Raw genomic sequence first — 24,300 nt, forward strand, 5'->3', positions numbered from 1 at the left:
GAAATGAAAAATGAAATGAAAAATGAAAATGAAATGAAAAATATGGGCACAGGATGTTCAAGTCGTTATATCAATCAATGTATGGTCGGGACCGTACCTTTGAGCAGAGAAGGAGAAGAGTTGGTAGCAGGGTCTTGATCTTGGCAGTCCCAAACTCTCTGTCCAGTTCTGGGAATGCGGTCACTCGCTGGATAATGACTGTCAGGAGTTGAAGGGTCAGCTGGTGCTGCCGTGGTGACCCATACGACTAAATAATGCAAACAAAATTCATAATGATACTTATTGATGATTATGTACAATAATTATCATGTTCATAAAAGTCTGCAATAGATGTTTGTTGACAACTATGACAGTATGTTAAATTTTACATCCCTCACACACAAACACACATATAAAAAGTGTAAATAAACCTACTCAAGACAGAAAATGAACCCATGATAATTGATAGTAAATACAGTGGTACCTGCGATAAAAGGACACCCTTAGAACCAGTTACAATAGGCCCAACAATGCAGATGGCCCGTCAATCGTGTCACGATAGATGTATTTTGGTCACAATAAAAGACAAAGGGACTCCTTTCATGGGAGGTGCCCACACACCAGAGGGGCCTCACATCCCAGGTACCACTGTAGTAAGTAATGTGTGCCTGTTCTCAAATGATTAAAATATTGTTTATTTGGAAAGCTCACCAAATTATCGGGGGGAGGGGGGGATAAAGTGAATGTGTATGCTCAACAAAACACGTACCGGATTACACAGTATACCTAAAAAACAGAGTATGTTACCTGTAATGCTTGTAGAAGCAGCTGAAACCATGTCTGACAATTGTTGCTGAACACTTGATCCGAACAACTGATCGCAACAGGTTTAAGGGCCGACAGCCCCTCTAATCTGAAAAGAAAGAACAAGTAGTTCAAGAAGTTACCCACGTTTCACAAAGACTCAGAAGCAGTCACACTCACACTAAAAACTTTCATCTGTATTTCTATTAGCTGTACTTCCAATGGTTAAAAGTAACATGAACAAAAATAGAATATGACAATCTAGGGTGGCACTTTCTATAATTTTACACCTGTATGAATACAAATTCTGCAGCAAAGGTCTGATAAACAAAGGGAAGTAAATGCATACCACATGTGTAATAGAGTAAGTGAGTTATTTGGAACCAATCTCCTGGCACCTGAGAGAATAACAAGCATTGGAATGAACAATTAGCGACTTTCATGCTCATTTATATTTCTGCAGCAAAGGTTGTGTCTGTGTGTCTGAATGTCTGTGTTTGCCTCTGACTGTTTTGTCTTTATTTTACAAAATGCAAAGCATATAAACATTATATCATACCAAAGAACAGCTCACAAAAATTATACCTTTTCTGAGAAGAGTTTAAGCAACTGTTGATCTCTGCGACAACACCATTTAGTACATCAGGATCCTGAAGACAGAAAACAAATAGTGTCAAAATATTAATCAGCAAATAGCAAATAATTATATTATACAGTAAACAAAGAATTAATTCCTGCACGTGTGTATAGATATGACAACAGCTACACGCACTCGAAGTATACATAGCATACAACCACTTCTAGATCGATACACACTCCAAGTGTGCTCCAAACTCTGACAATAAACTGCCGTGTTGCATCAGTTGACTGAGTTGTGTGTGTGTTTGTTTTTGTGTGTGTTTCTTCCTAGCATAGCGGTTCTCTGATCTTTTATGTAAACTCAGAAAATTTAATCTACATTACAGTAAGGCCAAAAAAAATAATAGGTGTGGTTACGGTAACATAGCCAAAAAAAATAGGGTAGGAAGGTAGGCAATCACTTTTTTTTTGGTTACTTTTTTTTCTAATGTGTACAAATTAAACCTACTTGACAGGGAAATAAGTGTGCGACTCGGGCGCTTTCGCTTTCATTGCGTTTTCTGCACTCGTTTACTTGTTTTTTGTGTGTATTTTTGTGACAAATGTAATAAAAAGTTATAGGGTCGGCCCCAAAAAATAGGGTAGGTCGGGTTACCGTAACCACACCTATTTTTTTTTTAGGCCTAAAGGCCGTGCTGCATCAGATTCTGAGATTGTTTTTGCTTTAGTACGTACTCTCTGATAATTAATAATTATGCATGCAACGGCTCTGCGCTCCTATCGCAAAGTGGCGTCGAATGGCAATTTTGCTTCCGGACCGAACATTATCGCCGGAGTGTATATATATACAGGGGGCAGAATCTTGTATACATGTACACTCGCTTTTGGTCTCATTCTTTTAGTTTTAGTTTCACTTTCACTTTATCACCCTTCATTGTGAAATGATTACGGTCCCACGATTTTTCGTCTGCTTTTCTTGACGTTTTTCCTTTCATCTCCTCTTTCCCGGTACCCAGAATTAAAGCACTGATTGTTGACATACATGTAGAATCAACTGACAGAACTGACAGAAAGAAGCAATTTTCTTGGCAAACATGTGGACTTTATTCTTCAGAATCAGTACGTAAATTCCAACGATCAGCTCGAAAAGCTGCAACATTCAATACAATCTACCTTCAAAGCAGCGAGTCCATGTTCCGCTGTAGCTTTTATGAGATTTTCAAAATGTCTGGAATTTTGTTTGCTGTCTCCGCTGATCAGTGGTTTTGCGAAGGAAAGCACGTTGTCGATGTAGTGTGCCATCTTGGATCGTGTACACGAAAGGATTCCGCTGATTGGTTCCAGTGAAGGAAGGGAAATCACTGTCAGCCATTGGCAAGGGAGACCACTCTCACGTACCAACAGACGCATGTGCGCGCTATCTATTTGTTTTGGTGAAAAGGGCATTGCCTGTTGTTTTGGTAAATCTTATACTGTTAACATAAAGGTTACATCCAACAATTTGTGCTGTTACGTTACTCTTGCCTCTGTCTGGACTGGCCTTCTCGATTTAAAACCAGAACTGTTCTCGCGAGGTTTGAAATGAAATTTGTAAATAACTTAGGCATCGAAGCCTGCCCACAGGCACAGGCGAAGGTGTCGTCCACTGGACTACTACTATCACAGAAAGAGTCTTTCTGTGATAGTAGTAGTCCAGTGGACGACACCTTCGCCTGTGGCCTGCCACAGTGCCAGATCAAAAGGTTTTGCAGCATCATGCAGTCTGCAAAATACTTAAAATTTGACTATGCCACATGTTGCAAATTCCATTGCTCTAATACAGCTTAATGTTATGAACACACGCACATACACACACCTGCGTATGTTAATCATAAGAAAAAATGACAGAAACAGTTTATCCAGGTGGCCCTTCGTGGTCCGCTGGGCGTTAAGCAAACAAACAAACAAACAAAAAGTTTATCCAGGTCTGGCAGTTCATGTCACTGTCAGACCACAGGCGGAAGGTATCGTTCACTGGACCACTTCTTTCATATAAAGATTATATATAGACTCAGAGTCAGAGCACCCGGCTACTGTGGAGTGCGTGATAAATACTGTCTAAATTAACAACAGACCTTAATTTATAACACCAATGATTTGAACTATAGACCTCCTCACCAAAGTGAAGAATTTAAAAAATACATATTTTTAGATACATGGATTGTTTTGTTTTTTTTGGTTTTTTTAAAATTTTGATTGTAAGCTCTATGATAGTTGATGTCCATGTGAAAAAGACACTGTCAAACTTGTGAAATATGATTTAAATCAATTTAGTGTTGTTGAATTAAAAAAAAAATTAAATATATAAAAAAATATTTTGGTCTGTGTGTGTGAGTGTGTTCCGTTTTTGTTGTTATTGGGTTGATGAGGGGGGGGGGGGGGGGGTTACACATGTTCTTCATCTTTTTTAATGCTATTTTGCAAACTAACACAAGTTTTGTCTGCTTATAGACACCTGCATGATTCCCCAAGGAGTGTGACACTGACAGACATGCCAGTGACAAGCAGCAGGGCACAATGAGTGAAGAAGAAATGTCTGCACAAGCACACAGTCAACAAGAGAGCTGTCCGAATAACACAGGCATTCAAGAGAATCCAGTGACAGGTTATATATATGCAAAGGATTTGTAACTTGTAAGACAAGATGCAATACAGCAGTCCCTGCAATGTACGGCCCCCGGCGTGAGCGGACACCTGACATGTACGAACACATTTGCTCGGCACGGAGTGTTTTCCTTCTAGATATTTGCCCCCCCTTAAACGGACACCTGCAAAACGTGGACGCGGACACTCATTTTTGGTCCCAACAGCAGGTCATACCTCCAATGTACGGACAGACCATCGTCAAATTTTCACCACAACAAAATCGATAACAGAGCAGTCCGGCTCTTGGTACAAAGATCACAGCCGCAATGGCGTGATGACAGTCACTGATAACTTGAGTGCACGTGTACCCATCAGGAGGGGAGGGGGGGGGGGGGTAGTTTTTTGTCAGGAGTGGAGTACATGCGAAGATGCCAACATGAAACTGCACTGTGCTCTTTATTCTTGTCTGTTGGACGTAAACAACAGAAACCACAGTCGATGAAGGTCTGAGCGAAAGAGAGTGAAAAACCGGCCACAGTTCTCAGCATCGTGTGTCTGTGTGTAACCTCTTTCATTGACAAGATACTCTTGTTTCCCCTCAGCCTTGACCAGTGAGTCGGTTGCCTAATCTGTGAACCCTTCAGTTGTCTTGCTTTGTCAAAAGTTACGACACAGTCAACTGGTTTTGCTCTGAGTGAACAGTGCAGCTGGCAGCTGGCCTCTCTGACCGAGTATGAAACAGTACATGGCTGGAGGGAGTGAGACTGAGAGAGGGAGGGGGGGGTGGGGGTGGTGGGGTAGCTGGCTAAACTCTGTGGGGTGTCCGGTGTCACTGCATGTCAGCAGGAAGAGCATTGGAGAGAAACAGAGAGGTGTACTCTTCCACACAATTTCCAAGCATCAGTTGTCACGGGGTAGGCAGTATAGTGAGGGAGAGTGGGAGCTGTGTTTTGTACTGTGTATTTCCGACTGAAGAGTGAAAAGTCACTGCCATGCCACATGATCGGCATGCAGTCAATAAAGCCAGACAAGAAGAAAATAAATTACATGATTATGACATGCAGCTCTATCTGCTGCTATTTATTCAAACTGGTTTTCAAGCTTATTCTTGCAAAGCATCTGCACACGCTCCTCTGTGCTGTGTTTGTGTGGCTGCTTTCGTATGTCAGTGCATGGTGAGTGTGTTCACTGCCTTGAGGATTTATTTTATCTCTTCTTTTCAACACTTTTCATACAAATCATTTTTACAGAACGTTTAAATAAGTATTAGGAGTTCATTGTTATTGTTTAGTAGCCACAAGAAGTGATTAGCATAGACTCAATCCTGTTGTTTGTGTGTCTCTGTGTGAGTGTATGCCGGGGGGAGGGGGGTGTGGTCACCCCTCCCGTGACCGGATACCTGCAATGTACGGACAGTTTTGCTATGGCCCAAGGGTGTCCGTTCATGAGAGGGACTGCTGTACAATATTTTGCCATGTCAGTTGTCACACATAGATTACAACATGCATTTTTGTATGCAATCTTTTTCTTGAGTCTGTCATGATCCTCAATATATTTAGAACCAATTCATGTTTGTATTTACGACTGCTTCAATTTTGCAGTGTTTAATGATTACAAGTGTATCTGGACAGAGCGACCAGTTAAATTAAACAAACTGTCGATCATTACTAAATATGAACATGCAGAATGTATCAAATAAACCATTCTTCCAGCCTGAGCATGTGCATGCCACTGATTTAAACGGGGCGGATGTAAGTAATGAAGAAAGTATCTACCAGTAAACGTATACCATGTACAAGGGAACATGTTCTCCCAAATTTTTGTCAGAAAAGAGCACTTTGCGTCTCTGTTACATTTGATATGATTTAACGTTTTCAGGTGCTGTTTGTTTTTCAGATCCCCACGAAGAAGTGTCAGACTGTGTAATTCTGAGTTCAGCTGATGTTGTGAATAAAGAGGATGGCCACATCGTCAGTGCAGATGCATCATGGCATTATCCAGATGTATCCAGTGCCGGAGAGGCACCATCAGCGACATTGCCGCTGCCAGAAATGAGTGTGACTCCAGAACATAATAGTTCAGGTCAGTGTTTAGAGGGTGTCATTTGCAGGATGTTATTCTTAACATTCTCTTGAGTTTGTCTTAATTTGTGTGTTCTGTGTGTGTTCTGTGTGTGTGTGCTTTTGTGCATGGGAAATATCTTTTCAGGTGAAGTGGAAAGTAAGATGAAATTGCTTCCTGGGGGAGTGTGAAGTGTACTTGACCAGTTCTTGTTAATCAAAACACGATTAACAACACATACTTTCTGTGGATCCTTCGTCTATTAGGCCTAAAAAAAAAATAGGTGTGGTTACGGTAACCCGACCTACCCTATTTTTAGGGGCCGACCCTATAACTTTTTATTACATTTGTCAAAAAACAAACAAAAAAAACAAACAAAAAAAACACAGTGCAGAAAACGCAATGAAAGCGAAAGCGCTCGAGTCGCACACTTATTTCCCTGTCAAGTAGGTTTAATTTGTACACATTAGAAAAAAAAGTTAAAAAAAAAAAAGTGATTGCCTACCTTCTTACCCTATTTGTTTTGGCTATGTTACCTTAACCACACCTTTTTTTTGGGGGGGGGGCCTTATCTTGACTATATTATACCTGATAGGCCACCTGCACTGCAGGGACACCAGGCCCCCCAAAACTGTGCGTCCCTGCGCCCTATACGCACTAGGAGCCGGAAAAACATACTAGAAATTCTTGTAGGTGGTTCCTAGCTGTTCCAAAATTGAAAGGAGGACCCATTAAATTTACGTCAGCATGCATACCATCTGTATTGGTTTTCAGACTTTATTTGTCTGCTAATTTCCATACAAAATATATATACAAGAGCGTACACTTGGATAGATTTCGAAGATGAGAACATTTTCTGCAGATTCATATTTTTGGAGTAATTTATTTAATCGATATTACAAATAGTGCCTCAATTTCTGTCTCACAAAATTAGTTCCTTCTCATCTTGGACCTCCTTCAAATCAAAGTTGGGGGTCCCGGGACCCCCTAGGTAGCGTCTCGATAGGGAGACCTGGACACTTTTGGTTGGTTCCAAGGCTGTCTTTTAATGACAGGTAGATGTACCTCTGCATTCGCAATTTTAGACTCTTTTGAAATGTGTCCGGTCATGATGAACACCGCCTCTGTACTTTTAGGTTCAGAGCTGCCAACTGCTACGCTTTCGGCGTAGCATGCTATGTTTTAAGAGCCATTGCTACGCCAAGCTAAGGATTGCTACGCTTAAACAAATAATGACAAGCATGCAACAGTTCCCTCTTTTTGCGAGTCCTGGTACTGATTTCTGCCTTCCACACCGTGTGGCTGTCACAAAATAGGTCATAATACATTGTGTATACTGGAAGGTGGTCCTGCAGATACTCTCTAAAGGGCATTTTATGTTCCTGCATTCTCCTAAAACTTTATTAAAAATGTCTATTCTTGTGCGAGAAGGCATAAATGGGGATGTGAGAATACATTTTAGAAAATGCTACTATCAAACCCCATTTGCTACGCTGAAAATTCCAAAACAATCTAAATTGCTACTCTTGAGGCTTTACAAGGGTTGGCAGGTATGTAGGTTTGGTGGCTTTATTCAAATATAAAGTGAAGATCATTCTAAGTTTTCATTGCCATTGTTCGCCAGAGCTGTTTGATACCAGTCAACCAACCAACCCCTCGGAACCAGCACCCCTGCATCAGCCAGAATCAGGAGACTTAACGCATTCCATACCTACAGGCATTAATCATTCAACACCTTGGACACAAACAGAACCACTCCAGTTTGCAGAAGGTCCTGATTTTTCTCACCAAACAGAAACTCCACAAGAAATGAGAGAGCGTAGGGAGGATTCCATAGTGAAGAGAGCTCAGACCTATTTCGAATTCAAGGAGAGGATCGGTCGTTTATCAACATCATGTGGTGACAGGTAATATTTGATACTAGATGTGTGGTTTTTTAATTACATTTAGTCAAGTTTTGACTAAATGTATTAACGTAGAGGGGGGAATCGAGACGAGGGTCATATGGTGTATGTGTGTCTGTGTGTGTGTGTAGAGCGATTCAGAGAAAACTACTGGACCGATCTTTATGAAATTTGACATGAAAGTTCCTGGGTATGAAATCCCCAGACCTTTTTTGCATTTTTTCGATAAATGTCTTTGATGACGTCATATCCGGCTTTTCGTGAAAGTTGAGGCGGCACTGTCACGCTCTTATTTTTCAACCAAATTGGTTGAAATTTTGGTCAAGTAATCTTCGACGAAGCCCGGACTTCGGTATTGCATTTCAACTTGGTGGCTTAAAAATTAATTAATGACTTTGGTCATTAAAAATTTAAAAATTGTAAAAAAAAATAAAAAATTATGAAACGATCCACATTTACGTTCATCTTATTCTCTATCATTTTCTGATTCCAAAAACATATACATATGTTATATTTGGATTAAAAACAAGCTTTGAAAATTAAAAATATAAAAATTATTATCAACATTTTTTTTTCGAAATCAATTTAAAAACACTTTCATCTTATTCCTTGTCGGTTCCTGATTCCAAAAACATATAGATATGATATGTTTGGATTCAAAACACGCTCAGAAAGTTAAAACGAAGAGAGGTACAGAAAAGCGTGCTATCCTTCTCAGCGCAACTACTACCCCGCTCTTCTTGTCAATTTCACTGCCTTCGCCATGAGCGGTGGACTGACGATGCTACGGTCTTGCTGAAACATTGCATTGCGTTCAGTTTCATTCTGTGAGTTCGACAGCTGCTTGACTAAATGTTGTATTTTTGCCTTACGCGACTTGTTGAGGGATTGCGCTAGCTTAACACATAAGGTATACCCAGGGACAGGAAAAAATTCTTCGCAGAGCAATCGTTTTGCATATATCGAGAAAACATGCAGGAACACACACACACACACACAACACTTTCAAGACTTGGACACTTTCTTGACATATATATACGACAATCTTTTTTGTCAACTTCTTCTTCTTTTTTACCTTTCTTTCAATAATAAAGAAAGAGAAAATATGAAGGTTCAGATCCAGTGCCTATTTCCCTGTTCTTATTTTACACACTTCTCTGCCTTTTGTGTCATTGAAGAGTATGGTTACCTAATATCTTTTTCATCCACAGTCATGTTAGTGCCTTGTAGTACTTTTGGTATTTTAATTTGCGGTACATGTGATTACTCAGTCAGCGCAAAAATTCTGTATAAATACAAGAAAAAGAAACAATATACAGTCGAACCCACTTAAAACGAACACGCTAGTTACGAATTTTGACTTATAACGTATTAGTTTTAAGTTCCCAACTGAATACCTCTTTCTTCATGCTTAAAAAAAATGCTTAAAACAAATTCTTTATAACGAATTTATGCTTATAACGAGCACTTTTTGGATTCCCAAGCATGCATAATGTCTGTAATTTACTCACGCTTATGACGAAATCTTTAAACTCGTCCCGAGATCGACATATCATGGGAATTTGAGAAGTTTGAATACATGTGTCAAAGTCTTCCCTTGCGTCGACTGCTTGAACCATTGCTCAACCGATCACTGAATAAAGTTAAACTGATTACACTGTACTCACAAAACAATTTCAAATTTAGAATCAAAGTGATTGATAGCTCAGACACTGAACATGAATGACTGACTGACGTTTATTTCCTTCGCGAATACCAAAAACGAAACATCAATGTTTTGAACGGGAGCCATTGCCAAAAAATATAGATGCCAGAGTGGTTTCCCTTGGACAAGGGAAACCACACTCTCAACGTTTGCGTTCGCCGGTTCGCGATAGTTTATCAGTCAGTCAGTGCTTTCGATTTGGATTTGAACATCATGTTGCAACAACAACAAAAAAAACTAAATTGGCCAAGGTTTGCTACCCGTCGCCAAGGTAAGTGATTCCGGACAAATGATAGGAACACCGCGAATGTGGACAGTGTCAGTGTGTGCGTGTGTGTGACCAAAAACGTAACAACTGGATGAAACTCACTCTCACTCAAACTCAACAATCATCACTCAACATGAGACACACATGAACATGTAACTGAATATGTCACTTTATTGTCTAAACGTGAAGCAGCATGAAAGTTGCGAAAGAAACAAATTGAAACACCATAAAATGTACAAGACTTTCTTAATACGAATTTTGGTTAAGACGAACTTTTTTTCAGATCCCCAGTGATTCGTCTTAAGCGAGTTCGACTGTAATTTTGCATAAGCCATACGTGCCGTGATGAAAAATACATGTCAGCAAATTTTCAGATTCATCAAATATGCATGAATTATGCCTCAATGCCATTCCTGGTATTGTTCTGCATATCGAGTATGAATTTATTGGGCTTGATTTCACGAGGAACCTAAACCATAATATGTAGAAAAGAAGCTATGAGTGTGACTGAAACAGAAAAAGAACATTTCTTTGTTTGGTTTGTTTCTTGGATTGTGGTTTTGTGTGTGTGTGTTTTTTGGGGGGCTTGTTTTTTTTCTTACTTGTTTGTTTGTTTGTTTATGATAATGTGATAAACTTATTTTTGTACTGTTCCAGTTATGCTGGTGAGGTGGTTGCCTTTTGCTCCCGGGAGTTTTCTGAATCCACTGAAAACTATCTGCGAGGCTGCAAGTGGTAATTTGGTTTTTATATATATATATATTGCTATTTCATATGTTACGTGGATTTCCATTGGTCAATTGGGCAAAACTGAGCTCAGTGCAAAAGTGATATCGACGACATTTCCGTCGATATCAGTTTTGATATCGACGACCTCTTTATTGCTTCCCCACTTCAAAAACAAAAACACCTAAATTTAAAAACAAACAAATATATATATGAAAATGTAATTATCCCAGAATTTAGTTGAGCAAGTGACTAAAGACTTTTTGAAAGGAAAGACATTTTAAAATACTGAAAAATACAAGAAAAGAGTGAACAAAAAGAAATAATAATCAGAGGGAGGGATATGGAACAGCCAAAACTGAGACAAATACTTTTGTAATTTCTTTACAGTAAATACAAAATGTCCAGAGAATTAGCAATATATCTAACATTGACTGACTGTGTGATGATATCTTCTGCTATTGGTCTGTTTCGACAGTGATATCAAAATCTCGACCTCCGGTCTCGATTTTGATATCACTGTCTCAACAGACCATAGCAGAAGATATCATCACACAGTCCGTCAATATTGGGTAATATCATCAAGAATATGGTTTGCAAAGACAACTTAATTGTTGCGTCCTCTTTATGTTCAGATGTGTAAAAAGTTTATTTTGTGAATCGAACAGTGTGCATTGTGAATCTGTAGTTCTTTCTGTTTTATCATCTGTCTTCTTCTTTTATCTGCTTTATTAATGTGCCAGAGGAAGACCTTAGTGGTCAAAATGTCGCTGTTGTTTGTTTCATCTTCTTCATTCCCACATGGTCTTTCTAGTTATCACTCTCATGCGGAGTCACCCATAGATTACATATCTTATTCCAACTCACATAGCAATTTACTTCAGTTTAGTGCTAGGACGCTGAACTACGCATCGCCCTGGTAAGGGTGGAAGTAACCCTTAAAAAAGACGGCCTTGACCGGTCAAAGGTCAGAGCCAGGTCGAGGCTACCTCCCTGCATGCCAGTACTTTCTGTGCACTGCACTGAAAGCTTCATGTTCAAAGCTCATGCAGATGATAAAATATTTGTTTTGCCTTGTGAATTTTTGAAAAAAATATCTGTGTGTGAATCCTCATTATTGCTGGTGCTGTTCCAGGTCTCCTGATGGAAATGTGCTTCTGACAAACAGCAATGACAATCAGATGCGCGTGTTCCAAATCCCTGAAGCAGTCATCAACAACCAATGCGATGTCAAGACAGAACTGGTACGGTGACTGATATGCTTTTCAATACCTGTACTTTTTAAAAGTAATACTTGTGTATAGAATAAAATGTTTTCCTGGTTAAAATACTAATGACCTAGCTCCCAGACAGTGAAATCTATGATGGATTACAGCAAAATGTGTTTCTGGACCCTCTCTTTCTCAAAGTTTTCATTCCAGTTTGCTCAGGCCCCATGTCTGTTGGTTTGGGACCGCTTCGTACCACATTAAACCTTTCGCCCGTGATGCCATTTTGCTTATTAATCATATGATCGCCTCAATGCAAAATGTGTTTCTGGGCCCTCTCTTTCTCAAAGTTTTCATTCCAGTTAGCTCAGGCCCCATGTCTGTTGGTTTGGGACCGCTTCGTACCACATTAAACCTTTCGCCCGTGATGCCATTTTGCTTATTAATCATATGATCGCCTTAATGCCATGTTGCTTATTAATCATATGATCGCCTCAATGCCATTTTGCTTATTAATCATATGATCGCCTCAATGCCATTTTGCTTATTAATCATATGATCGCCTCAATGCCATTTTGCTTATTAATCATATGATCGCCCAACCACCAGCTTCATTACCAGAGCTGGACTCCAAGTTTAACATTGGCGAACGACAAGAAGAAGAAGAAGATATGATCGCCTCAATGCCATTTTGCTTATTAATCATATGATCGCCTCAATGCCATTGCGACTATTTTGTTAGACATCCTCTCTTTTTTGGACCTTGTTTCTTCCATAAAATCTGTAAATATATAGATATGCCCATTTTGAGACTGCATGTCTGTTATGAAATACCCGATGTTATCTTTTTTATAAGAACTAGAAAGAGATGTATAACTATAAATCAAAATTGAACCTTTTATGCTGCACATGTAGCAATTGTCTGATTATTATGATCACACTCAATGACTCATCTTTGCAGAGAAGCAGCCTGAAGGTTGCAGAGACTGACACAGTCTTTGACTTCTGCTGGTACCCTGCCATGTCTTCTGACAGCCCCGAAACCTCTCTGTGAGTATTCTATTCACAAACTTCAGAGTCATCTTTGTGCAGATTTTTTTCAGTGTTAGAACACTCCAGTGTGCCCACAGGCTCCTAATAAAGATCCCAGGCTCACAGTGCAAGTCTCAGGGCCTGGAAACATGAACACACGCATGCATCATATCTCGTCTCTCATTATCATGATTGTATCTCGATACTTTGACGAGACAAACATATAGATAATGCTGCCGAGTCAAGGAAGACAGCCACAGCGGGCTTGTTCAAGTCAAAATATAACACCATGCATATATCCTCTGCGTATTACCAATAGCTGCTCCAATTTTCCTCCGAAAGCGGGGTATGGCTGCCTAAATGGCGGCCTAAATGGCGGGGTAAAAAACGGTCATACACGTAAAATTCCACTCGTGCAAAAAACACGAGTGTACATGGGATCCCCGGGAGTTTCAGCCCACGAACGCAGAAGAAGAAGCTGCTCCAATTTAGGTCAACTGGTCTAAGAGTATGTTAAACTCAAGTAGTCATTGTCACAAACTTCAGTAATAATTGATGCAGGTAAACTGATAGTCAGTAAGTTTATTGGTTAGTGCTTGGTGCTTTTTATTGACTCACATGCGAAGCAAAAGTGAGTCTATTTACTCACCCGAGTCGTCCGTCCGTCCGTCCGGACGTCCGGAAAACTTTAACGTTGGATATTTCTTGGACACTATTCAGTCTATCAGTACCAAATTTGGCAAGATGGTGTATGATGACAAGGCCCCAAAAAACATACATAGCATCTTGACCTTGCTTCAAGGTCAAGGTCGCAGGGGCCATAAATGTTGCCTAAAAAACAGCTATTTTTCACATTTTTCACATTTTCTCTGAAGTTTTTGAGATTCAATACCTCACCTATATATGATATATAGGGCAAAGTAAGCCCCATCTTTTGATACCAGTTTGGTTTGCCTTGCTTCAAGGTCAAGGTCACAGGAGCTCTTCAAAGTTGGATTGTATACATATTTTGAAGTGACCTTGACCCTGAACTATGGAAGATAACTGTTTCAAACTTAAAAATTATGTGGGGCACATGTTATGCTTTCATCATGAGACACATTTGGTCACATATGATCAAGGTCAAGGTCACTTTGACCCTTATGAAATGTGACCAAAATAAGGTAGTGAACCACTAAAAGTGACCATATCTCATGGTAGAAAGAGCCAATAAGCACCATTGTACTTCCTATGTCTTGAATTAACAGCTTTGTGTTGCATGACCTTGGATGACCTTGACCTTGGGTCAAGGTCACATGTATTTTGGTAGGAAAAATGTGTAAAGCATGTGAGTCGTATGGGCTTTGCCCTTCTTGTTGTGGAAAAAAGACATTTTAAATGAGTAGAAATGTCAAATCCAAGGGGAATACAGTGGACCCCCCACCCTCACCTCCCCCCCCCCCCTCTTTTTTTTTTAAGACCTTAACAAATCTGAGAAATGAAGGTCATAAAAGGGAGAAGTCGAGTCTTAAAATGGGGGAGGGGGGGGGGGGGGGTAAATTTACAGAGGTTATGAACAGAAAATCTGAAAAAGCAATGTCTTAAAAGAAATGTCTTTATTTGGGAGGTGTAGAAAGGGGGTACTACTGTATTCTTTACCACTTGTACCCTGAGCAGAAACTGCAGGGAAAAAATCACAGATTCTAAATGTTATTGCCTTTCTCGGATTGTTACAGGTTTGCAACAACGTGTCGAGAAACACCCATCCATCTGTTGAGTGCCGTCACAGGGGAACTGGTGGCTACCTACAGACCTTATAATCATGTGGTATGTATGTCTGTAAATTATTCTACAAAGAGCCGACTAATTTTTGTGCAGTTTTGTGTAATAGGTATATGGTGTGTTTTGTGGCTTTTCACTTGAAAAAGTAAGTAATGATGTAAGCTAATGTAGAGCAGAAGTAATTTCTTAAGACTTTCTACCCCACCTATGTTGACCAAGATCGTGCTGTAGCTGGTCACTCAGAATTGTAGTAACTGTGTATCAACATGCTGGAATGCAGGCGTTAGATCAACGTTACAGGAAGCGACTGAAGCTAACAATCTGAGCGGATATATCCATACCTGGTCAGATAGAGCCATATGAGTGGGTACGGATATATCCGTACCTGGGAGACAATGAGTTAAGGACTCAAGATTCCCTAACAATCTTTCGCCATAAGCTAAGATTTTCTCAGTGTTTTGGAGGTCTTAAAAGGGGGGTTGATCTGTACTCTTATAATGAATGTGTTTTATATGACTGTGTTGTGTTGTGCAGGATGAAATTGTTGCTGCACACAGTATTGGTTTTACCTGTGATGGGAAACACCTGGTATCGGGCTTCAACAGGACGCTGCGCTGCTTTGACACAAACAGACCTGGACGCGAGTGTGTTGTCATCTCAACAATAGGTCAGTTTTCTTATTTTCTTGTATGTTGTTTTTAAAAAAACAAACTTTGTGTGTGTGTTTTTGTACATATACATAATTCACATATGTTTTGGTTATATGTATTCATTTTAGTGTTTGACTCTGAGTGTGGGTTTAAGTCTGTCCATGTGTCTCTGTGTATCTTGAGTGTTTTCAATTGAGTACTTAACCCTTGAATATATGTATACAGTGTGTGTGTGTGTGTGTGTGTGTGTGTGTGTGTGTGTGTGTGTGTGTGTGTGTGTGTCTTTGTCTTTGTGTATGATAATTTCAGAAGTAAATCATGAATGCGTGTGTGTGTATGTGTGTGGGTGCATGCATGCACACGTGTTTTGTGTGTGTGTGCGTGGATGCATGCGTGTTTGTACATGCGTGTGTGTTGGCATACATTTAAGTGTGTGTCTGTGAACACAAAAACATTTTCTTTTGTTACTGCTTTCCCAAGAACAGTTTGACATGTATTGTTAAAATACGCAACCTGCATGACCTTGTGCAGTGAAGGAAAAGAACAGAAAAGGGAAGACGGTGTCTGTTCAAGGTCAACGATCCATTCTATCGTGTTTTGCCGCTCACCCAACAGACCCTTCAGTGATGGCTGCTGGGGCTTTCAATGGTGATGGTAAGTTTCTCTTTCCTTTTCTTCTTCTGCGTTCGTGGGCTGAAACGACCATGTACCATTGTGTTTTTGCACAAGTGGATTTTTACTTGCATGACTGTTTTTACGCCACCATTTAGGGAAGCATGCTGGGTATTTTCAAGTTTCTATAACCAACCGAACTCTGACATGGATTACAGGATCTTTTGCGTGCACACTTGGTCTTGTGCTTGCGTGTACACTCAAAGGGGGATAAGGCACTTGCAGGTCTGCACATAAGTTGACCGGGAAGATCGGACAAATCTCGACCTTAACCCACCAGGCGCGGCCGGGATTCGAACCCAGCACCTTCCGCTTTGAAGGTGTCATACCACCAAGCTATTGCGCCCGTCCTCTTTCCTTTAGAATAAAGACACCTTCCCTCTTTCATAAGCCACTGTGGACCATCACAGATTCATCTGAGCTTGGACATAAGCAAGAAAAATTCCTTCCATGTAAAAACTTGACTCTGTGTAAATCCAAAAACAAAGAGACTGCCAACATTCCAAAATTCAGAATAAAAAAACAAGAAAGGTCAAAGAAGGAAAATCCAACGTTCAATCGATACATAAATTAAATGTGCATGTGTGAGTGTATCAGTCTCCATACACATGCATTTATCATAGTACCTCACTCAGAGTCTACGGTTGTGTTATTTTTGAGTCACTTGAGAAAAAGTGACTCTATGTAATCGGTCAGTGTTAGTCTGTCCGGCCGGCCGTCCGGCCGGCCGGCCGTCTGGCCGGCCGGCCGTAGACACCACCTTAACGTTGGACTTTTCTCGGAAACTATCAAAGCGATCGGGCTCATATTTTGTTTAGTCGTGACCTCCAATGACCTCTACACTTTAACGATGGTTTCGTTGACCTTTGACCTTTTTCAAGGTCACAGGTCAGCGTCAAAGGAAAAATTAGACATTTTATATCTTTGACAAAGTTCATCGGATGTGATTGAAACTTTGTAGGATTATTCTTTACATCAAAGTATTTACATCTGTAGCCTTTTACGAACGTTATCAGAAAAACAAGGGAGATAACTAGCCTTTTCTGTTCGGCAACACACAACTTAACGTTGGGCTTTTCTCGGAAACTATAAAAGTGACCGGGCTCAAATTTTATGTGAACGTGACTCCCAGTGACCTCTACACTTTGACGTCTGCTTTGGTGACCTTTGACCTTTTTCAAGGTCACAGGTATGTCTTGAAGGAAAAAAATTGAAATATCATATCTCTGAAACTATTCATCGGATTTGATTCAAACTTTATAGGATTATTCTTTACATCAAATTATTTACATCTGTATTGTGTTGTGAATAGCAATTTCTTCCTGTCCATCTGATGCCTCATATAATATTCAGAACTGCGAAAGTGACTCGATCGAGCGTTTGCTCTTCTTGTTTAAGTTTAGCGAGTGTTTGTGTTTCAGTGGCTATCTATGATATTCCCAGCGGAACAATGACGATGATGTTTGAAGGTCAGAGTGGTGGCATCACACACGTCACCTTTTCCAAAGATGGAAATTATTTGTTTGCTGGAGGTCGCAAGGTAATGTATTGTGCTTTCCTCATATTCCTGCGCTGGCTGGCGACCAACAACCTTTCCATAACGACCACCTGCATGCCGGGCATTACCACCACCCCAATCCCCTCCCCCCCCCAACAGATTTTTATTTTATTTTAGTATTAACAATTTCTGCATTTTAGACATATGACGCATTGGTCTGTTCCCTGTCCAATACTTTTACATGTAGGACTGGTCTTCTGACAGAAAAGTATTTTTGTAGCCAGCACATGCAGCCCTACATACTTTCAATCCAGGTTTAAATTACCTACATTATCTTCTGAATCTGAGAACAACACTGCAGTTGTGCTTCACTTCTACAGACTTTATATTTGAATGGTATTGTTTATTTCTTTATTTCAGAATCCAGAGATCAACTGCTTCGACATCCGCAATCCAGAGAAAGTGCTGTATGTGTTGTATCGATATGTGGCTACAAACCAGAGAATATACTTTGACTTGGACAGGTGAGCTTTTTTGTTCTCGTTAACCCTCCAAAACAAAAACAAAAAACAAAAAAAAAACACGTCTCTTAGAAAGAAAAGAAAGTCAGATCATGACCGAGTTGGCTACTTTCTCTTGGCTTTAAATGTTTAAGATTTATTTAGTTTCCTGCTGAATTTGCTTCTGAAGTTGTCTCCATCTTTTTTTTAGCTGTCTGAAAGGAAAACTACTATCAAGCTTTAGTCTTTTTCTAAGCTTCCAGATGCTCTGAACATCCAGCTTGCATTATTTTACAAAAAGATAATAAATAAGACCCCCCAATTTAAGACTTCCTCCTTTTTAAGACCCTCCGTTCTCAGATGTTCACTTCATAGCCTGTTATTTTATCTCCATTTTAAGACTCCCTCCTTCTTGAGACAAGATTTTGGAGATCTTAAAAGGGTATCTGCCATAGCAAAAAAAGTATTTATAGTTACCTATCAAGTGCATCTGTTTGAGCAGAAGCAGCAGGTACCTGGTGTCAGGGAACCACAACGGCAAGGTGTCTGTGTGGGACCTCCAGGGACAGGCACACTTACACGACGGTCCCTTCACCCCCTGGCCTCAGCTCGACCCAGTCATCAACTTTCAGGCTCATCAAGATGCTGTCAATGGATGCAGGTGAGATAATTAGCCCCTTGACAGGCACACATACATGACAGTCCCTTCACCCCCTGGCCTCAGCTCGACCCAGTCATCAACTTTCAGGCTCATCAAGATGCTGTCAATGGATGCAGGTGAGATAATTAGCCCCTTGACAGGCACACATACATGACAGTCCTTTCACCCCCTGGCCTCAGCTTGACCCCATCTTTAGATTCCAGGCACATCAAGACGCTGTCAATGGATGCGGGTGAGAAAGTTAATTATGTTCGGAAATAAATTTGTCAGCTGACGGCTTTTACCTGCCATCACTGTCAATCGATGCAGGTGAGAAAGTAGACCTTGTTCGGAAAAAAATCTGTGAGGATTTTCAAACAATGTGGTAGAGTTAGTGCCTCAGACACTGAGGTGGAAGTGCGGTACGCTGCTGACGGCTTTAACCTGCCGTCACTGTCAATCGATGCAGGTGAGAAAGTAGACCTTGTTCGGAAATAAATCTGTCAGGATTTTCAAACAATGTGGTAGAGTTAGTGCCCCAGACACTGAGGCGGAAGTGCCGACAGCTTTTACCAGCCATCGCTTTCAATGACTGTTCGGAAATAAATCTGTCTGGATTTTTAAACGAAGATATTTATTAGCCCCTTGAGTGCCACAATGCCTATCAGGTACGTACTTAGCTATAAACAAACAAGTCGCGTAAGGCGAAAATACAACATTCAGTCAAGCTCAGTCGAACTCACAGAATGAAACTGAACGCACTGCATTTTTTCCGCAAGACCGTGTACTCGTAGCATCATCTGTCCACCGCTTGTTCTGAGCGTGTTTTTAATCCAAACATATCATATCTATATGTTTTTGGAATCAGGAACCGACAAGGAATAAGATGAAATTGTTTTTAAATCGATTTGGGAAATTTAATTTTAATCATAATTTTTATATTTTTAATTTTCAAAGCTTGTTTTTAATCCGAATATAACATATTTATATGTTTTTGGAATCAGCAAATAATGACAAATAAGATGAAATTGTTTTTGGATCGTTTAAAAAAAAAATAGTTTTAATTACAATTTTCAGATTTTTAATGACCAAAATTATCAATTAATTTTTAAGCCTCCAAGCTGAAATGCAATACCGAAGTCCAGCCTTCGTCGAAGATTGCTTGGCCAAAATTTCAATCAATTTTATTAAAAAATGAGGGTGTGACAGTGCGGCCTCAACTTTTACAAAAAGCCGGATATGACGTCATCAAAGACATTTATCGAAAAAATGAAGAAAAGGTCTGGGGATTTCATGCCCAGGAACTCTCATGTAAAATGTCATAAAGATCGGTCCAGTAGTTTACTCTGAATCGCTCTACACACACACACACACACACACACACCATGACCCTCGTTTCGATTCCCCCTCTATGTTAAAACATTTAGTCAAACCTTGACTAAATTTTAAAAAAACAATACTCTGCCAAGGGAAATGATTGCTGTATAGTTATTGCCCTCTGAATTTACTGCAAGATGATGGCCTCCCCTGGACAACATTTTCTCAAATGTTCTGAAATAACTCTGTCAGGTTTGTATGGGTTGTGAAAGAGTGACCACCCTTGCTTTTTTAGGGATAAATAAATGCACATGTGCTCCTTGGACACGTGTTTCAGACACACACATCGCTGGTGAATTGCCCCGTGCAATGTTTGTCCCCCTTCTTTTTCTTCTTCTTCTTCGTTCATGGGCTTAGACTCCCACGTTCACTCATGTTTTCAGCACGAGTGGATTTTTACAAGTATGACCGTTTTTACCCCACCATTCAGGCAGCCATACGCCGATTTCGGGGGAGGCATGCTGGGTATTTTCGTGTTTCTATAACCCACCGAACTCTGACATGGATTACAGGATCTTTTCCGTGCGCACTTGGTCTTGTGCTTGCGTGTACACACGAAGGGGGTTAAGACACTAGCAGGTCTTTACATAAGTTGACCTGGGAGATCGGAAAAATCTCCACTCTTAATCCACCAGGCGGCAGCGCCCGGGATTCGAACTCACGACCTCCCGATTAGGAGGCCGACGTCTTACCACCACGCCACTGCGCCCGTCGTTTGTCCCCCTAAAAGCAAGGGTATTCACTCTTTCACAACCAATGCAAACCTGACAGTTTTACTTTCAGAATTCAACTATTGTCATACTTTTTATATTATGATTTTTTAATTGATTTTTTTCAACTTAATTCTTCCGGTAGTCAAGGGGTAAGTGTGTGGGTAGAGCAATGAGTTTGAATAGCAGCCGGGCAGGATGAGAATAGATGATTTTCTGAAATAGCTCCGTCGGGTTTGTATGGGTTGTAGAAGAGTGAATACCCTTACCAAAACCTCTGCCAAACATTGGAGTGGCCAATCACTAGTGAGGGGTGTGTGTGAAACGAGTAGAAGGAAGCACGTGTTTCCGACACTCCCCTCCCTTGTGATTGGCTTCTCCAATGTTTGACAGAGGTTTTGCAAGAAAAGGTCGCTCTCCCACAACACATACAAACCCAACGGAGTTATTTTCGGAAGTCGTCTATAAGGTTTCACCTGTTTATTGTGTTTTAGGTTTCACCTGTTTATTGTGTTTGTTCTTGTTTGTTTTCTTTTAAAAAAGAATTCTCTTTCTGTCAACAGTGTGAACCCGAAACATTCCTTGCTGGCCACGTGTTCCGGACAGCGCCACTTCTCCATCGACATCTTGGACGAGATAGTGGACATGGAGCTGGACACGGCCATCTCCACAAACAGTGAAATCGAAGAAAACACTCTCAAACTCTGGAACCTGAAATTACCTGGCTGACCAATGAGAAGAAGAAATAACCTGGGTGATGAAGCATAAGAAATTACCTGGGTGATGAATGAGAAGAAAACACCCTCAAACTCCGGAAGTTGAAATTACCTGGATGACATGGTGCTGCAATTACCTGGTTGATTGACAGGTCAAGACTGCCTGTGTAAGGTGAAGGGGTTGAAGTCTCCATTAGGTAGTCCATAATTACACCCCCGGTATAGGGGTGTGTATAGGTTTCGCTCGATGTGTTTGTTTGGGTGTTTGTTTGTGTGTTTGTGTTCGCAAGTAGATCTCAAGAATGAACGGACCGATCGTCACCAAACTTGGTGAACAGGTTCTATACATTCCTGAGACGGTCCTTACAAAAAGTCAAACACACGGTTAGGGAGTTATTGGTGGATTAAAATTATACAAGGACTTATACAGGGACATCTTCATGGTCAAAGGGAAATAACCATTCTCACTCAGTCACTGCCACCAACTGAGAAGGTTATTTCCCTTTGACGGGGGTGTTTTTCCTACCTCATAGGAATTTCTTGTTGAGCTTGAAGTCAACTTCGCGAAGTCTTTTAACCAAAAACTCAGTGCTAAATCTCACGAAGAGTTCTTCGCGTAGTCGACTTCGTCCAGTTAATTTGAGGCTTTAGCTCTTGGATGTTGCTTGGCATTGGCAGTCTTTGAAATGCAGAAACTTGTTTTAAAGGTACTGAACTTGTCAAATCCAGGTGCACGGAGCCCCTGGGGCTTTTAGTCATACCTCAGGCAGCTATCCGTTAGAAGAACTACCAAGTTTCATTGACTTGCACCCAAAGAGTCAAGAACTGCGATTGTTTTACGAATTAATTTCGTACTCGGACCCGGCTGGTCTTGACCTATTTTTGGATCTAAATTTAGATCTGGTAGATCACCACATCATGCACAAAAAGACACGTCACTAGCAAACTATGTCAGACGTCATCATGAGTTTGTGTAAAAAATGGAGGCCGGAATCACTCAGTTAAATCGAACTCCGACCAAACACCACGTAATAACTAGGTTAATTTATGCACTCGCGTGAACAAGAAACTGTCGAGCTTCACAGATGTCGTCGTTGGGTAGTTTTGGGTTTGTTTTACTACCATAGGATTTTTGAACTGTAAATGCACTCAGCTGCAACAAAAACGGTAAAACGAAGGCTGTGAGCTGCACTGTGCCTTTAAACGTTGCCATCATTTAGGTGGAAATGCCAAACGTTATGAGAGTGGGGTAGAGGTGATGCCATGGACTGGTGAAAGTTTTCAAAAATTGCTGAAACTTGAATAATGGCAAATGTGCTGAAAAAGTACATTCTGCAAACATCCCGGTGATCGAGTTGCTGAAACAAAATGATGGAGTCAGAAGTTGTCACAGTGTGATGAAATGTCTTTGTGTCTGCACAAAGTTTTTCAGGGTTGAAGTTGTTCATTGGCACTTAGTTATGTAGATGAGACCTTGACAGTAGGAGCCAGCTTCAAAGACAGTACACAACTTCTTGTATACAGCATTCCACTGTTTGTAAAATAACATTTTTTTTTTAAGTTTAAAAAAACCTGTGTATAAAACAAAAGACCGAGCACGTATCTTCTGATATCCATCCGTCTGCTCACTTGAACTTGAGGGAATAAGGCTTCAGTGATACCTTCAACATAGGGCCCCTCCAGTAAGAGAACCGTTTGAGAGAAACTTTCCTATTTAATTGACAGGGATGTATTACTCAGGTTGATGTGTTAATCAATCATCTATTAATATTGGTGCAAATTGCAAGATCAATTAACATACTCAGAATCAACAGGCTTGTAAGGGCACTCAGCTTTTGTGAAAAATACAAGTGCGTATATTCAGAAGACTAGCAGGAGAATTCTCTTATGTTAGATTTTTGTGGAGAATTGTTTTGTTTATTTTGCCAACACATTTTCGACGAGAGAATGCGAGTGTAATTACTTGTTTTTGAGCTATTTTATTAACGTTTTCTTTGACAGACTGTAAGAATCGAGCAATCTAGTTGGACCAAGCAGAGTCGTGTCTGCATGGGTTATGTCACATGATGAATTTTGGTGCTGAGTGTATGAAAGGTCATGTGTTTTGTGTGTGTGTGTTTGTAAGGTACCTGTGTGTATTTAACAGACCCGTTTACTCATACGATTTCGCTGTATTTTGTACGCCAAGTTTCCAAGAATACGATAAATACGCTGGTTGATAAGAAAGTATGACTATTTCCAGTGTCATATTCTTACCGTTTTATCATCAGTGCGATGGACGTTTTATTGGAATTTCACTGATCTAACACTTTTACGTCGGTCACATGATTCACAAGCACCTCTACCTGGTAAGAAAATACACTCAATATTTTGAAAATACACTATGTCTCTATGAAAAATACACCAACGGTTCCAATTAGGTAAACAGGTCTGATTTAAGGATGTGAGGAGCTCACATTTTTGGAAATTGATATTCTTACAAAATATGCTCTGTGTGAATTCCTGCGAGAGAGAGAGATGGGGGGGGGCATTACTCACTTTGCTTACTTATTTCATGGTTTTGAAATGTGAAGTTTTTGTGTCAACATCTGTTGCAAAAAGAGAATATTGCTTCTTTGAAGTTGATTGTTTCAAAGTTTCATTTAATGTTCAGTTAATTGTTAATCTATGCATGCATCACAGATGCTGAGGAAAAGACATGTTTTATTAGATTCATTTTTTTCGTAAAAAAACCATTTGAAAGCAACACTTGCTCCTGTTGTCTAATGCATAAATGTTTGTTAATTTTGTTGCTTGATGTGTGGGTTTTTTTTTGTTTTTGCGGTCAGTGTGTAACGGTTTGCTTTCAGTTTCTTTCCCTGAATAGTGGGCATGTGTAGAAACAA

At 40.2% G+C, this 24,300-nt stretch overlaps 2 protein-coding genes across 2 annotated transcripts in view; one reads left to right on the forward strand and one right to left on the reverse strand.

Moving 5' to 3' along the window:
* LOC138945303 (proline-, glutamic acid- and leucine-rich protein 1-like) overlaps window positions 1-2,693 on the reverse strand; it is a 28,567-nt gene extending 25,874 nt beyond the window's left edge. Inside the window, exons 1-4 of the mRNA XM_070316720.1 lie at window positions 2,536-2,693; window positions 1,369-1,433; window positions 787-892; window positions 98-247 (exon numbers count right to left, since the gene is read on the reverse strand). Coding sequence (XP_070172821.1) covers window positions 98-247; window positions 787-892; window positions 1,369-1,433; window positions 2,536-2,664 — 450 coding nt within the window. The 5' untranslated portion in view covers window positions 2,665-2,693. The remainder of the gene's footprint in view (window positions 1-97; window positions 248-786; window positions 893-1,368; window positions 1,434-2,535) is intronic.
* Window positions 2,694-2,746: 53 nt separating this feature from the next.
* On the forward strand, window positions 2,747-24,161 carry LOC138945304 (telomerase Cajal body protein 1-like). The gene is made up of 14 exons (XM_070316721.1): window positions 2,747-2,822; window positions 3,853-4,006; window positions 5,884-6,069; window positions 7,673-7,955; window positions 10,583-10,660; window positions 11,787-11,895; window positions 12,821-12,909; window positions 14,607-14,697; window positions 15,187-15,319; window positions 15,834-15,956; window positions 17,396-17,514; window positions 17,893-17,996; window positions 18,475-18,633; window positions 21,263-24,161. Exons 2-14 carry the CDS (start codon window positions 3,919-3,921, stop codon window positions 21,426-21,428), a joined length of 1,728 nt encoding a protein of 575 aa, XP_070172822.1. The 5' UTR covers window positions 2,747-2,822; window positions 3,853-3,918; the 3' UTR covers window positions 21,429-24,161.
* The last annotated feature ends 139 nt before the right edge of the window (window positions 24,162-24,300 follow it).

This window comes from Littorina saxatilis, linkage group LG13 (genome assembly GCF_037325665.1).
Source record: "Littorina saxatilis isolate snail1 linkage group LG13, US_GU_Lsax_2.0, whole genome shotgun sequence".
Lineage (NCBI taxonomy): Eukaryota > Metazoa > Mollusca > Gastropoda > Littorinimorpha > Littorinidae > Littorina > Littorina saxatilis.